The following is a 16,747-nucleotide window of genomic DNA, read 5'->3' as shown; positions in this document are numbered from 1 at the left end:
AATAAAGACTCTATCAGATGTGATCTGTTTGTCCCCTTTCTCTGGCTAACCCCGAGGATGAGAAAGATCACAGCAATGACCTTTGTTTGGTGTGGAGCAGAGAAATCTGATTTGTTTTTTTTCCATTAAAAACCCCACTTCAAGCCACAGACGTAGTGTAAGAGTCCGAGTTCTCCAGATCCATGCCCCCACCCGTGTTTCCTTTTATACCCGCCCATGTGTACATATGTTTTCTTTCTAGAGGTTGTATGAACACCCAGTAGCCTGTTTTCTTTCCTCAGTTGTGCCTGTCAAAGACCAGCATGCTCTCTGCATTCAGAATGTCTTGTGATTTAAAAGTAGGGGAAACATTATTCTTTGAAATACCTTTCTAAAAGACTCAACATGACGGTGTCTTTTCCCGGTCTATCTTCGTTTGTTGAAGGTGGGTCTCTTGGGTTTTCCTCTTCAAGAACATAATGACTTTGTAACAAAATGTTACTGGTCTGTTCATTTCTGGAAGCCGCTGGCACCGTGACGAAGTCCTGCTAAGGTTTCTACTAAATCAGGCCTCTTGTAGCATTCTGTATTCACCAGATGATCCACCGATGACCTCAGTTTGTTCTGGTTTTACCAACGCAGGACGATCTCTGCGAAAACTCACCACCAGGCCGTTAACTTCAACATCTTCGAGGGCATGGTTTGCCACGGGGTTCCCCTGGTGACTATTTCCAGAGGCAAAGTGGTGTATGAAGCAGGCGCTTTCAGTGTCGCAGCGGGAGACGGGAAGTTTATTCCACGCAAACCGTTTACTGAATACATCTACAAACGAATCACACAGCGAGACCAGGTGAGCCCCACCGCAGCGACCAGTGCCGTTAAGCCGCACCGCCCTGGGTGTCAGGTTTGTTATTTATTGCTCATGATTGTGGTATCATTTCAAGGTAGGTTCAACACACTCCTGGGCTGTCAAGATTGACCAGGGAGCACAGGCACATCCCAGCTTTCAGTGAAAGAGGTCCTAGCTGGACATTTGCAGATGTGTTTCTTAGCGTTTCCTTGCCCCCCCTTTTTTTTGGGGGGGGAGACCTCTTCACCATTGTGGCAGTCAGGGTCTTCCAAGAGCCAGGCCACGTGGATCAAGGCGCTGGGGAGAGGAGTTGTTGGAGATAACCGTGGGAGAAAAGAAAAAGGGCCTGAGAAACACTGAGAGCCGAGAATGCAATTCAAGAATAGCCCACAAGAGGAAAGAATACAGGAAAGTGAGGGACACATTCTAGGTGACTGTAGTTCAGACCAGGCTGGGCTCTGTTTAGGGGGGATCTGAGACACCTCTGAGGCTCCCAGCTCCAGATGGCACCATCGTTGGCTGGGAGCTGCCATCAGAGGCATGGTCGGCTGTCTGCACACCATTGGGGGTCTTAACTCAGCAGCAACACCTTGAAGAATGGTTCCCCCTTTACCTTAACATCCACAAGATGCTTTCTCAGGGTGACCACCAGAGGTGGAGTTTGGGGCGGGGAGATCTGGATGGGAATCACCCCGTTGCCTAGCAGTACGGCCAGAGCAAGTCCCTTGTCGTCCCTGGGCTCTGCTTTCTCACCTAGTCCCCTGGACATTAAACATTTCCACCTTCAGATAAGATTCCTAAATGTCAGAATTAATAAATGTCAGTCCTGTCTCTTCGTTTTCCCATAACTGATTCTGTAATGAAGGCCTACGATCTTTGTAACAACTCAGTGATAAAAAAAGAGGCATTTTTGATTTATCTTGCATTTCATGTTTTGGTTGTACAAAATTTTGAATATTTTTTTTAAATTTCATCAAATGCACTAAAATACTGTAAAAAAAAATGAAAGTTTTGGTGAAAGAATTTAGAATTCTGTATGTTGAGGGTGGGGAGGTAACCCCGCCCTCTCAGTGTGTGCTAACAGTCTGCCTGGGCTACCTGACTGGCCCCACTGTTAGTGCTTCCGCTGCTCTCCTCCCAGCAGGCTTCACTGATGCTCGCCCCTCCTGGGGCCTCCTTGGTGTAACCTTTTGTGAATTTGCTTCCTTTGCAGATTCCCAGAGTGCATTACACAAAATACCTCTGCTTTTCAAACAATTTCCTAAGGTTTTGTTTAGGTAAACCAGTGCTCTTAAGATACTTTAAATTTCTCCCAAATGCCACAAATCTATTTTTATCCCCCCCCCCTTTTTTCCATGCTGGGTGACACCTAGGCCTGCCTCCTCCTGCTGAACCACACCCTGGCCCTGCGGTTCTTTGTACGCTGCATCTCAGTCAACAGAGATGATGTTTAAAACAGTGCTGAGCTTGCTGTGGGGCTAATTTAGCAATGTCGGCCCTGACAGGTGAGAAGCTGAGAAGCAGCAACCGCAGCAATCCCAGGTGTCTCTGCTGGTCTGTGCAGCGTGGAGAAGCAAGTCTAACGGGCGTTCCAAAGGACTGCGCCTGCACAGGGAGGCGAAGGTGGAGGCTTCCCCTCGCTTTAAATATTAGAAAGCTGAGCCGGGCAGTGGGAGCGCACCCCTTTAAACCCAGCACTCGGGAGGCAGAGGCAGGCAGATTTCTGTGAGGGCAGCCTGGTCTACAAGAGCTAGTTCCAGGTCAGGCTCCAAAGCTACAGAGAAACCACGTCTCGAAAAACAAACAAACAACAAACAAACAAAGTTTAGAAAACTGAATATTCAAGGAACCAAAAGGCTTGTTCAGTGCTCGGAGAGAAGTCACAACTGTCAAAAGCAGCTGATTTCTTAGAGGACCCAAATTCTGGTCCCAACACTCTCCTCACAGGGCTGATGACCTCTGCACTTTCAACTCAAGGGATCCGATACTGTCTTTCTAGCTTCCATGGGCACCTCCACCCATGTGATATACGCATAAAGATAAAAATAAATGCCTTTTAAAAATGGTAATTGGGCCTTGAGAGACGCCCCAGCAGATAAGAGCACTGTTTCAGAAGACCATGGTTCAGGGATTAGGTCCAACACCTACATGGTGTCTTATAATCAGCTGTAACTCCAGCTCCAAGGGATCTGGCCCACTTTACTGGTCTTCCCAGGCACCAGGCATAGTACACAGACATACATGTAGGCAAAACATCTATACACGTAAAACATTTCTTTAAAAAAATTTTAAATACAAAATAGAAGACATGAATCTAAAGGAAAGAGAAAGTGATTTTTTTAAAAATCATTATTTTGGAATATAGGTAACTAATCTTGCCCAGAATGTTTAAAATAAGAAGATGAGACATTAAAACATCCTTAACTTTTACATAACAAGTCATTCAAGGAAGAGCTCCAGCAGGGTAGGAGGGGAATTAAAGAAATAAAAGACAGAAGTAACAGGAACTTAGATGTTTCAGGCTTCTTGAATGAACAGACTATGTGTTATTAATTCCTTACCAAACACAAAAAAGCTCTTTAATTTCAAGTGGATTATATCCCTGGAAGTTTTGTGTATTTAGGGTATTACAGTTTCAACAGAAATTGAAGAAACAAGCCTTCCCTAAGCTATTCTCAAAGCCCTTCTTTTCCTCTCTTCCCTAAGCTGTTCTCAAAGCCCTTCTTTTCCTCTCTTCGGTATTAAGCAGCTGCAGCCTTTTCGGGAGACTACGGTCACGTTCCTCTTTATAGAGAACTCAGAACAGCTTCCTGGAGACATATACGGCTTGTGAGTGCTGCTGCCAGAGCTGTTAAACTGCCCTGTATCTTTGCGGCGAGAAGCACAATTTTCCTTGTAGATAAGAAAAAGCCGAGTGGATGGCTGGCTCGGTCCTTGAAATGGGTATTTTCCATTTCCAGCATTACAATTTGTCAATGCCTTTCTCAAGGTGGTAGGTAGCGTGAGAAAGTCATTTAACTGGTGTCACCCACAGCCATAGAGTCCTGATCACGGGACTGACGGCGAACAGCAAGCAAAGGTGAGGCTGCTGGAGCAGGCTCTTCGGCTCGCCGTCTGCGTCCAAGTCCTTGTTCCTGTCAGGCAGGAAGCTCGAAAGCAGACAGAAAGGCACATTTGCATCCCAGGAAGAGGCAAGGGCTATGGCTGGGATGTTAAGCACTGAGAAAGAAGAGGGCTTGCGGCTGCTGTCTGCCAGACCGCTGCTGCAGGAAGGATGCTTTCTCTGAGACCTGAGATGTTCCAAACTCTGAAACACTAGGAAATTTCAAATGTCAAATCTTAGAGCTAGGAATGCCCAACCAAAATACTTCAAAATATAAACAATGTCTAGTCTCACACTTTGAAGGGCATTCAACCTGAGTTCTTTCTTTGCTTTATCTGACCATTCTGCATTGTTCAGCCAATAATATTTATTGCTCATCAATTCGGTGTTGTAGTTTGATTCTCACAATCCTGGAGAAAAGAGCTGCTGGTCCTATTTTATAGATTAAGAAATTGAGGTTCATTGGTGCTGGAGAGATGGCTCAGCGGTTAAGATCACTGACTGTTCTTCCAGAGGTCCTGAGCTCAATTCCCAGCAACCACATGGTGGCTCACTACAATCTATAATGAGATCTGGTGCCCTCTTCTGGGGTGTAGGTATGCATGCAGGCAGAACACTGTACATAATAAATAAAGACTTATTTTTTTTAAAAAAAATCGAGGTTCATTGTAAAGCCCATTAATCATTAAGTTTCAACCCTACTTGGTGCATAAGCCTCGCCTCCTGTCTCTCAGGTGAGTTCTCAGTCATCCCGCTGCAGCGGGTAGGTTCTCACTTTTCCTTCTGTTGACAAATTGAACAGAGAACCCAGCCCTGAAGTAAGAATATTAAGTGCTGCTGCACTGTCCTTGGGCATGTTCAGAGCATATATGTAACATATATGATAGCATACATATGCCTTCATCCTTAAGCTTTCTCTCTTCTGTTGAACCCAGGAGCTGCTTACATTGTAGTGACTCACTGGGAGCCACTGGGTAGCTCAGTTTAATGTGTTCAGAATGCCCTCTGTCCTCACCAGGGCAGATGGACTTCATCCAGAGGCTGCTGTCATTCATTTGGTCTGCTGGAGGTCAGGCCAGTATGTGCTGCCTGGCGTTCGGAGTTCCTGTTGTTTTTATGGATATCTGGGTGTCTTGACTCCCGTGGGTGACATGACATCAGCTGTCCCCCTGAGGTCTGGGGAGGCTTCTCTCCCGTTCCTGCCACTTTCAGACATTCTAGCATCTCCTTCAGTGGATAACACAGTCACATTTTCCATCACTTTACATGCTCCTCTTCCCCGATCAACTCACCAGAAAGCATTTCTGTAATTATGTAGATATAATGATGATTGCGATTAATGTTTATTCATAGCGCTGCATCTAATTCTCATTTTGCCTTTCTATTAACACATCACAATGACAATCATAATTAAATATGATGAACTCAAATTGAACTCTCGTCTGCTAAAGTAATGCACCCATACTCTGTCACATAAGGGGCTGTTTTCTGTCTGTGCCACTCAGGGCCCCTTTCCCCGTGGGTTTACCTTCAGGCTGTCTTATCTGACTGCAGTACTGTTGAGGTGGAAACCACTGGCACTAAATTGTGATCGCCAACTCTGGAGTGGGGTGCACTGGAGAGGTGGCATGACCCATGCCAGATGTATCCTCAGGCCCCCGGTGTCTTCAGATACATCTTGAGAGAGTATATGAATATTTTTAATTAATGTTGCTCTCATCATAAAGAGTTCCCAGAAGTCCAATAACCAAACATCCTCCCTTCATTTCACAATAGTTGTTGATCGTCAGGCCCGACTCGATACTCGGATACAGGGACCGGTAAGCCAGCACGCCCTGATGCCGAAGGGCTCAGCATCCTACCTCTCAGAACTCTGGTTCCTAGTGTGTGCCTAGGTCTTCGCTCATGACCCACTTTCCCCACCTCTCTGCTGTGGTTTTCCGCTGTTTTTATCAGGGAATCGGGAATGGAAGAGATAAAGACTCCAGATCAAGTTAAGAGTCATCAAATGCAGATTTCAATTCCCAAGTGCAGTGTCACGAAGGGAGCTGTCTGGCAGAAAGAAAAGAGGAGTCCTATTGGTGCTAGGCGACCCCAGCCTTCAGAGATCAAGGCTAAGAGAAAACATCCGGGGAGCTGGAGAAAGCTAGACAGTGAAGCAGAGCAAAGGAGATGGGTTTTATTCACTATTTTATTCATGGGCGAGGATGTAGGCCCAGAGGCATTTACTTACTTGTCCATTCCCTGCAAATGATGAGTAGAAAGAGGAAGTTTCAGCTTAGATCCACTCCGCTTCAAAGCCCACACCGTGGATCATTACAGCGTATTAGTTTGAGCCGCCAATGTGCACCCTGTAATAATTTGTGTGCTCACGAGCGTCTTTGCCTGTTATTGTATTGGCCGAGAACACGTTCCATGCTAGGCACTATTCTACATGCTTTATGTTTAGCTCTCCTAGCTGGAGCGTAGGACAGCTTTTCCCATCAGCTAGTGCTAGGGGAGCTGAAGCAGGAAGTGAAGAACTGTGCAGGCCGCCTGACTCCAGAGCCCGTTCTTGTCACCACTGAGATAGACAGCCTCTTGCTTCACCCATAAGGATATGGGCCTGTTTGCCAACACCGTGGTTCAGTCACTTCTCATGAGTTCTTTGACTTCTAAAGTTCAGGATGCTTTTCAAGGCCTGAATCAAGTCCGTCTGAGCCTGTTGCCTCATGGGTCACTGCAGAGGTGAGGTTCCACAGAAGGCCTGCTATGTGCCACCAAGAAAACAAAACACACATGCAAATGATTGCACTATGCAGCCAACTATCCGAAGAGTTGTTGGAGAGAAGAAAACCCTCTGGGGCTATGGGCAACTGGGATGGGAAAAGGTAGACCAGGCAGTTGGGGCTGGAGAGACGGCTCAGCAGTTAAGAGCACTGGCTGCTCTTCCAGAGGACCTGGGTTCAGTTCCCAGTGCCGAATGGCAGTTCACAACCATTTGTAACTCCAATTCCGGGGCATGCAAAGCTTTCTCCTTCTGGACTCTGTGGGCAGCGCATGGCTATGGTACACAGACATACATGCAAGCAACACATGCATACACATAAAATAACAAATTTAGAATATTTTATAAATATATGATAGGTTTTTTAAAATATCACTTTTTTAGAAAGGAAGAAAAGACAGAAAAAAGGCTATAGGGTGTGGGACCAGATGGAACGTTTTCTGGCCTCTTTTCTCTAGGAATATTTTTTTTTTGCTGGTGTGTATGGGTGTTTGAATGTATGTGGACACATGTATGTGTTTATGCGTATGTCGTTCATGCTGAGGCCCAAAGTCGACAGACAGCATGTGCCTTCCTGCATTACTCTCCCATGTTTCTTTAATGAGGGAGGGTCTCTCAGTTGAACCCAGAACCCGTAGATCAGCTAGTCTAGCAGGTCAGCTTGGCCTGGAGAGCCCTTGTCTCTGCCTCCCGAGGACCGAGGGTAAAAACGTGGGATGCATCATGATAGACCCACATGGTTATTGCTCTCTCTCAGTTCAAGAAGAGATCTGTGGCTAACTTGAAATTCAAGTGTGTAAAACCACAAGAGAGACGTGAGATGTGTTCTGTTTCAGACTTGCACACCTATGCCCGTGCGGCGTGTACCCTACAAGGGAGATGTCTTCACACTGAAATCCAGAGAGGCAGAAGAGGGTGACCGAGCTGGGACCAGGATGCAGGGCCACTCTTCATCCGGCTGATGTGGCTGAGCAAGGACAAAGCAGGCGTTCTGCAGTGAGTATCCGCATATGATTGCCGGCTTATCAAATAGCAGCTTTCTTCTTAGGCCTGTGAAGAGTCCAGAGCTTGAAGCTGGAGGCGGAGGAAACACTGATAAAGGCCTGGATGACTTAGAACAGTAGGTGGGCAGTGGGACTGACAGGCCTTGGCTAGCTGGATTCATTCTCTAGAATATTAGAGAATATTCCAAAGAAGCCCCAGAGAATCTTCTATAGTGCAAAACCACAGGCGAGTGGCAGGCAGAAAGCCCTACCTATTGTACTAAAAGAACGTCCCATGGCCAATATTTAAAATCCAACTAGAACTTTATGTGGAAAAAAATGAATCTTTGTATTGTAAATATGACTTAGCATTTATGAAAATTGAGGAAATAAGGAAAGTTGTGCAATGGTCTTCTGGGCGTGTCTGGTAGCTTGGGCGGCTGCTTCCGGCCCTCTGCAGAGACTGTGGGCGCTGCTCACTCCTGCGCCACCTTCTGCCGCGCAGATATTTCTGTTTTGAAACTCCTGCTATTTCCCTTTTCTCCCAGTTTCTTTTCCCTCCGCTGTTTTCTGTTCCTACTCCATCAAATCACCACTAAAGGGCAGTGCTAGAGCTCTAGTGTTTCCGTGACGTCACTTCCACTGACCTGGTAAAATGTCCATTTTCCCCTTCGGGTGGTTTTCCAAGAGTCTGATTGTTTTTTAAAATTGTGACGTGTATTTGTATGTCTCAGCATGTAGCCATCTGGAAGAGTCTCATACTCGCAGGCATGTCCAGCGTACTCACTGTGGGTCACAGGATAGCCGTTGGTGCAGCCCATCACACAGTTATAGGACGTTCTTAGAGCGTTGTGAGATGCTTTTTTGCAGTGGTTTTCTTGGTAACTCCATTGTGTGGCTCTCAGTGTAGACTTTACTAATGACAAACGTCACGGGGCAACGTCAAAGGGTCAGACAGTGCTATTGGAAATTGACCCGATCGATAAAGGTGTATGTGCATGTGTGCGTGCGTGCGTGCGTGTGTGTGTGTGTGTGTGTGTGTGTGTCAGTTGGAGCGCTGCTGGACGCTGGTCTGGTTCTCTACATACTCGGGTGCTGCGCACATTCTCATTTGACAGCCTGTGCTTCCCTGCTAAAATCCTGTGGCAGCGGGGATTTGGATAATGAACTCTGGGACACGGCAGGCCTGGCTCCCTCATGCAGTGTGCTCTCATTGTCGGGCATTGTCATTTTTTAACACCACTAGCCCCAAGCTTCAGGACTTCTGTCATTTCCACATTACTGGAATTATTCATGCGATTCAAAAAGACTGTATTTAAAATCCCAGAGATTAGCAAAAGAAAGAAACGGTGCTGGATGGGATCACACGCTACTCCCAGCTTTTGCAGGAACAGGCTTAGTGTTTACTTTGATGAGAACATTTCTTGGCGTTAGCTTGAATTCGGTCTCTCTTTGTGAGGGAGAATGTTACACTGAGTGCCTTGTACTCTCTTCAAAGGTAGAAGCGGAGCAAAGGCCCCAAGGCCGCCTCCCTGCCAGCCGTCAGCCCTTGGAGCAGAGTCTGTTATTTCAACTCCCCGAGATCCTTTAGGAGAAATAATCGCGCTGGGCCGCTTTGATTTTTCTCTCAGAAGCAATAGCCGCCTGCCTCACTGTGCCTTTGTTGCTGCGCGAGATTGAAGCTATAAATGAACGTTTCAGGGATGGGAAGTCCGCATGAAGACTCATTGGTGAGACCTTTCGGGTGTCGTCTTTCTCTACACCAGGTTTCTTTCTCTGGGTTTTTAAAGATGACTTTCCTGTGGATAGCTTTGGTTGCTGTGTTGTTTTGTTTCAATGGCTGCATTTTTTTGAAACAGCGCTATGATTTTACATTTGATTGCAATTAATAAACACTGGGAGCTTCACTTTGTATTCTAGTATCTGAGTTGTGTGTGTCTCCTTCTGCCTGGAGGGTGGGACCAGGACCCAGAGGATTGAGTCCCACAAGCAAACACAAGTTCTTCTGGTTTCAGTGGCTCCCATGAGCCAAGTCCCTCGACAGGTCCCAGGAAATCAAACCATGTGTTCAACCATGAAATGAGTCCAAGGCAAACTATCCAATCAAATCACATTGATGGATTCAGGATTTGAAGGAATTAAATGGCATTGGTACCACCCAGAGATATGTTGATCCTCCTAAGCCCTTTGTGCCTTGCGGTGGGGCTTCTCTTTCTTTTTCTGAGTAGATAGGCCAAGAGGGACGTCTTTGGATGTACCCACACTCCGATAGATACACTAGCCCACTAGAGGATGTGTTTACACCTTTGACAGAGGGCCGTGGGGGACTGAGCTGTCATTTGTTCTGAGCACACAGAAGAGAAGATGGTTCGACACACCCAAAGAGAAATCTTCCAGCTCAATTCAACTGCAAATTCTTTTTTCTCAGGTTTGATACTGCAAAACATTTTTTTTCTTCCTGCACTCTGCTTGACAAAGGCAACTCTACAATAGAACACAGAATCCTCTGCCAGTGAATAAGTCAGTTGCTTTCTTACCCAGAAGTCAGTCCTCACGCATCATTGAATGCTCACTTGAAATGTCACCTTTTCCCACAGGCTTTCCAAAGTAGGTTAGGTCCTCTTTTATGCAACTCCATGGTGAAGCACATCCACCCCATCACCACATCCCACCTCATGCAGTGTGCAGTTACTCCACATCTGCAGGTTCTAACCAACGGGTCAAAAACATCTGGTAAGAAAGAAAGACAGGAAAGGTCTGTACTGACAGGTAGATTTTATTCCCTTGTCATGATTCTCTAAACAACACAGTATCTCAGTCTCTACCCAGCATCTACTTCACACTAGGAGGTAAAAGTAATCAGGAGATGGGTTCAAGTATAAGCGAGGGTGAGCACACGTAGTTAATGTGACACCATTTTATACAAGTAAGGTCAGCATCCTCAGATTTGGGAATCACGCTGTCCTGAAGCTGACCTCCCACCCCCACCCCATGCATACTCTCCAAGGGTAGAGCTGCTTGCTACACTTCTCCTCTGGAAGTTACAGGGAGGGGCTTGTCTAGCTCCCTGGCACTCCCCCACACCCAGCACAGTGTGTGGTTAGTGATGGCTGAGCAGAGGTCATATTTTAATTTTTAAGTAGAAGAGGAAGTGAAAGAATTCCTACTAAGTTCTTCAGTTGATATAGATGAAGATAGGGGGCCTTCGATGCGGCAGAAGCAGCCTCTGTAGTCTTTCCTGCCCAGCTCTTCTGGGGAAGAGAGAAGTGGCTACAGGATTCTGCTCCAGCAAAGCATTTGCACATGCATGTGGCGCTCTTTCTGAATTTTACAAATTGCCCCAGTCTGTAGTTTACAGATTGAGACCAAGTCCTTCTTATGAAGTTTAATTGATCTTCCCAAACCTCAGTTTCTTCGTTTACAAAACAAAGCCAAGAATTTGCCCTCTCAGGGTGTCCTGAGGCCTGTGAGACCCAAGCCCTATATAGCAGATGTGAACTCCCATTGCTCCCAAGGTGATAAGTCAACACAGATGTTCTGTCCAGAAAGCCTTGACTGCTTTGTTCTTTCCTCGAAGTTCACCACATTTGGCAGTACCAACCCCTTAGTGCTGTAGAAGAATGGAAGCCACGAGAAGGAAGGTGGCACAAGATGAGGCCATGTGGCCATCTTGGAGATGCCGGTGGACATGAGAGCCAGGATGTGGACACCATGAGTAGTGTGAGCAGAGATACATTTGGAAGTACGGGCATGGATGGATGAAACATGGAGGCAGCCTCATCCTGGCAGGCGCCCTTCTCCCCAGTGTGGAAGAAAGCAGCCCTGGGACTTGTCAAAGGCACGAAGGTTGCAAAAGCTGCATTTGAACCAGCCCAGCAAGACATTCAACCATCCTCAGCTTCCGTTCTTCTGTTGATGAAACAGAAATTCAGTAGCTAAGACTTTTTGTGCAAGGATGGTTGAAGACTAAGATCCTATGCATAATGCCCCTGACCTCTGTCTATTTAGTCCAGAGACATGCCCTTCCTGTCTGTCCTCCAGAGACACACCCTTCCTGTCCATCCCCCCCCCTTCTTTCCAAACTCCCTAGCGCTGAAACCCCCAAAAGCATACAATATAATAATTCGATTTCTTTTTGTCAAGACCATTTTCTCCCTTGGTTTCTTGCTGGAAAATGTCTGTGGACAAGTCTTTTAAACAGAGCAACAACGCCATCCATCATCTACTGAGCATCTGCTATTTGTGGGGCATTGAGCCAGACCATTTTGGTAGTCACTGCCCCCTGAAAAGCTGCACAGACTGGTGCAGGAAGGAGCCTAGGAATTTTGGGTTGACAGAATGAAATTGTTGTTCAAAGAACAGGCAGTGAGAGAGGAGACGAGGGTTGTAGTACATACACAATGAAAAGTAGCTCAACAACAAATTATGGTTTGCGTTCATGGTCTGGGTTGCATCTGTTTCACGAGCCATCCATGGTGAGTTGGAGTTGGTGGTATTGGTAAAAATGTCACCTGCACGGGGACTGGCCCTTGAGACTCTGTGTCAAAACTAAAGAGGTAGCGCTGTGGAATAATCCTTTTGTACACTGTGAAGATTTGTCCCTGTGATTGGTTTAATAAGCAAGTTGACTGACCAGTGGCTGAACAGAATAAGGTTAGGTGGTAGAACCAAACTGAGAATGCTGGGAGGAAGAAGGGCGGAGTCTGGAGTTGCCAGCCAGATGCAGAGCAGGAGATGAACACGCCATTTTAAAAAAGGTACTGCCACATGGCAGAGCATAAATGTGGAATATGGGTTAACTTAAAATGTAAGAGCTAGTTAGTAATAAGTCTGAGCTATTGGCCAAGTACTTATAATTAATATAAGCCTAAGTGTGTTTATTTGAGAGTTGCTGTGGGACAGGAAAACTCTGTCTACAGGGTAGAACAGATTAACTGAGCTTTTTCAAACTGTGGGGTGTGTTTTTTGTTTTTTTTTTGTTTTGTCTTATTTTTGCCTTATAATAAAGATGTAGTATCCACAAGAACACAGGACCCTTGTTGTTTTTTTTTTCTTTAATGAAGCAAATGTGCTCAATAGGTACTAAGTGATGCCTCCTACTAGGCCTACACCAGGACCAAGCTCTGTGGACTCTATCACCTAATTCTGTCTACAGGCTCATGGGATAGCATTGTTCTTGATTATCCAAGACTCAGATGATACGGGAGAATTGTCTGTATTCTGTCGATCATTTTAATAAAACGCTGATTGGCCAGGCATGCAGTATAGGCGGGAAAGCCAGACAGGAAGTAGGGGTGGAGCAAAGAGACTGGGAGTATTCTGGAAGCAGAGCTCCCTCAGCACTCCTGCGCAGACCACTGAAGAGGCAGCATGTAACTTGCCCAGCTGAAAAAGGCACGGAGCCATGTGGCTAACATAGATGAGAATAATGGGTTAATATAAGTTATAAGAGTTAATAAGAAGCCTGACCTAATGGGCCAATCAGTTTATAACCTTATGGAATCCTGTGTGTGATTTTCTCTTTGGGGCATGCCGACTGTGGGTTATCAGGCGGGACAGATACCCCAACAAGCCAGCCCTCATACTACACTCAGAGAGGTTTAACCACTGCCCAAAGTGTGACTTATGGTCATGTGGTTGGCAGGTGGCTGAAGATGTAACCCATCCATTTGTGACTAACTGTTCTAAAGCATTCCTTTGTCTAGCATTTCCCTATTCCTAAAATGTGACCCCAAAGAACCCACAATCACAGAGAAGAAAGAGAACGTCTATCCAATACTGATAGCTACAGAGAACACTGTAGAACATTCCAGTGGTTTGGGGTCCAACAGCCAGCATTGATCGGCAGGGACCATGGCCAAGGAACTGAGTCACTCTGGAAACAGAAGCAGCAGTGGAATCATTGGGGCACGGTGAAGCAGAGGAGAGTGCAGACAAAGCAGTCAGCTCAGAGCGGGAAGGCAGTGACCGCCTGGCAGATTATCCAGCCGACACCATTTTCCCATCACTGCTGAGCCCTGGGAAGGGACTGGAGGGAAGCTAGCATCACTACACTGGGTTCATCACCCAGCTATTTTCCCGCTGGACCTGTCTCGGGTTTGGCTTTTGGGGTGCACCCAGCTCCATCAGCCTGCCACTTTCCTCAACCCTGCTCTTGCAGCCCAGTAGTCTTCTCTCTCAGCAGTGCAGACAAGTGAGTTAAGAGTTATTCATGCTTCTGGCCTTCACATCCTCCAGTTCTGTTTTCTCTTCTTAAACAGTTTTCACCACTCTGGGAGGCTTCATACCTTGGGGACAATCTTACCCTAAATAATTCTCTTGTCTTGGGAAGTCTTGTTACAAGAAGGCTTATTTTGGTTTCTGAGAAAACACACAGGCACACATGCCCCCTCCAATCAGTATTTGCTGCTCTGCAACAGTTCTGTGGAGATAAGAGATGTTTAGAGCATAGTTGGAAGGTCAGAACACAAGCCCAAGGTAGCTCATAGAAGCAACCCTGCTGAGGAGGCCTCTGGGAAGGCCTGACTGGGCTCCTGGAAGTCAAGCAGGCAGCTCTGCTTGCAGGGCTGGAGATTCAGGGCCCATCCTGAGGTGGGAGAAGCCTCTGAGAATAAATAGTCTTGTTGCTTTGTTTCATTTTGATTGTTGGCAATTGTTTAAGTTAGGGTTTCTGTTGCTGTGAAGAGACACCATGGCCACAGCAACTCTTAGAAAGGGAGACATTTAATAGACATTTAATTGGAGTGGTTCCCCTACAGTTCAGAGATTCAGCCCTCTATTTTCTTGGTGGGACATGGTGACATACAGACAGACATAGTGCTGGGGAAGTAGCTGAAGGTCCTACGTCTTGCAGACAACAGAAGGAGTCCGTCAATCACACTGAGCAAAGTGTGACCAAGAGAGATCTCAAAGCCCGCCCCTACTTCACCAACAAGACCACACCTACTTCAACAAGGCTACACCTCCGAATAGTGCCGCTTTCTTTGGGGGGCATTTTCTTTCAAACCACTGCAGTAACAAAGAACAAATGAAGAACTTCATTTTCCAGGGGCCTGGATTCTGCAAGTATGTCTCTGCATCTGAAGGCCGAGAAGAGAAGGAAGAAACATCTTGGTGGTTTTGTTTCCTGAGTTCTTGGGTGGATGCTGGCTTACCTGTCAACCAGGAAGGACTCATAGGAAGAGTGACTCGGAGACCTAGCCACAGGAGGCAGAGCCTCCTGCAAGAATATACAAGATGGCCAGGTGACCATTTGGGGACCACGTGGTATCTGTGCTTCTAAGGGTGTGTGTTCAGCCTGGGGAACGTCGCTTGCCCTCTCTGAACCTCAGTTTCTTGATCTATGAACTGGAGACCATTCATAAGAGTTCCTCTGCCTCCTTGACTGTGTGACTGAAGGAACCCAAAGAGCTGACAACATTTGTGCACAGAGCAATGAGAGTGTGTCAAGTGTGCCGTAACGACAACGTGAGCATCACACTCAGTCGCTCTGGAGACTGGTAATAAGAGAAGACATTGAATGAGAGCAATCAGAAAGAAGTAGGGGGTTTAAAAATAGATGAGTGAGCTCACAGTCACACAGAAGGGCCCTTCTGCGAGGAGAGTGCCTAACACCGGAGAGAAAAACGTGGGCAGAAAAGGAAGGTTAGCTGTGGATCCGGGAAGTGGAGGTGTTGCTCACCCCGCTGGAGGAAGCCAGAGCTTTGTTTATTGGTGCACAGAAGCTTGAGGTTGGGGTGACAGCTCATGATGCGGCATTTTCTGAGTCAGGGTGCTATCCACACTGAGGGTCACATGCCCAAATCGGAGCCAGATGCAAGCACAGTCAAGCCAAGGTCAGGCTAAGCCCAGAAAAGAGAGAGAAGAGGCTGCACGTGGGAGGTTCAGTAGGGTGAGTAAGATGGATGTTAGAGGTGAGTTCTCTACGAAGAGGCTAGAACACGCAGGTGAGGCTGACCACAGGGAGGTGTCCTGCCACTGGGCTGGGGGTTAAGGCCAAGAAGACAAGAGTCCTGGGCAAAGCGACAGTGGAGCCTGTTGGCTAGGAAGGAAGCCCAGAAGAGAGGATGCTCAGAAGCAGAGCTACAAGGTTTCTCTGGAGTTAGACTAACTCTGCTCCGGATGGCTGGCTCCTTTGTCCCCTCCGTGCCCAGACTGGCACACGGAAGTCAGGTCTAGCACACAAAAGGCGCTCCTAGTCATGTTGGAGTGACCTGCCAGCAGAGCGTGGCCAAACTGAAAATGTCCAGCAAACCAGGTCTGCTGGCACAAGCTGGAAACCCCAGTTATTCAAGAGGCTGAGGCAGGAGGATTGTAACTTACTGGAGCCCTATCTCAAAATAAAAGTATAAGCAGTAGGCTAGGAAAGGTAGCTCAGTAGTAGAACGCTTGCCTAGCATGTACTAGGCCCTAGATTCAATCAGCTGCAATATTACAAAGAGAAATAAGTTAACGATCTCAAAATTATCAGACAGGCTCAGAATTTGAACCCTTTTTGTGACTTTGGCAACAATTAGCTTTCTTTCTGGTACCTGATACATGGAACACTTCTCTGTCCCTCTTGGCAACCATGGGTCATCTGTCTTGTTCTTTGTCTCGGGCTGTGGACTCAAAACAAAACAGCGATGAACAGCTTCTACCTTAAAGAGAATAAGAGGTAGTTTATTCTAGAGCCAAATTTGCATGACCATGGCCATGGGACACAGATTTAGGTTACGCCAAGTTCCACGTTCCGACACAGAAGCAGCTTCAGGAAGTATTACAGTCTTACATAGCAAAGAAAGTCATACATAAAGATAAATAAAATACATCAGCAGGGGCGTCAGAGAGCCAGTTGCTCAAGATGGGGAAGATTTTTCTATTAACCTCAGAACTGCCTAGTGACTATCTTAGCTTTGGGGTTGGTGGAAGTTAGTGGTCTACCAAGTTCATACATCCCAGAGGTTTTGTCTATTAGTCTTAGGATGTTAGTTGTGACACAGAGGCAGGCAAGGAATGGAAGTAAAAATGCCAGGCTGAAGGAGGTAGGTAGTTGGCTTCTGGGCCTGACTGAAGGAGGTAGGTAG

General features: G+C 46.6%; 1 protein-coding gene across 4 annotated transcripts in view; it reads left to right on the top strand.

Annotated features, from left to right (window-relative positions):
- The window catches only part of Dpys (dihydropyrimidinase), a 103,586-nt gene that overhangs the window by 62,285 nt on the left and 24,554 nt on the right, over window positions 1–16,747 (top strand). For 2 of the 4 annotated variants that reach the window (XM_048457439.3, XM_048457437.3), the window contains exons 8-10: window positions 622–829; window positions 7,536–7,695; window positions 9,181–9,601. In XM_048457439.3, coding sequence (XP_048313396.2) covers window positions 622–829; window positions 7,536–7,661 — 334 coding nt within the window. In that variant the 3' untranslated portion in view covers window positions 7,662–7,695; window positions 9,181–9,601. Of the gene's footprint in view, window positions 1–621; window positions 830–7,535; window positions 7,696–9,180; window positions 9,602–16,747 lie in introns of those variants that run through there. The other 2 variants (XM_048457438.3, XM_085679022.2) reach the window with 2 other exon arrangements.

This window comes from Myodes glareolus, chromosome 19, assembly GCF_982192425.1.
Source record: "Myodes glareolus chromosome 19, mMyoGla1.1, whole genome shotgun sequence".
NCBI classification, from domain to species: Eukaryota; Metazoa; Chordata; class Mammalia; order Rodentia; family Cricetidae; genus Myodes; species Myodes glareolus.
Note: the sequence above shows the minus strand (reverse complement) of the source record. Positions and strands in the feature narration are given on the sequence as shown.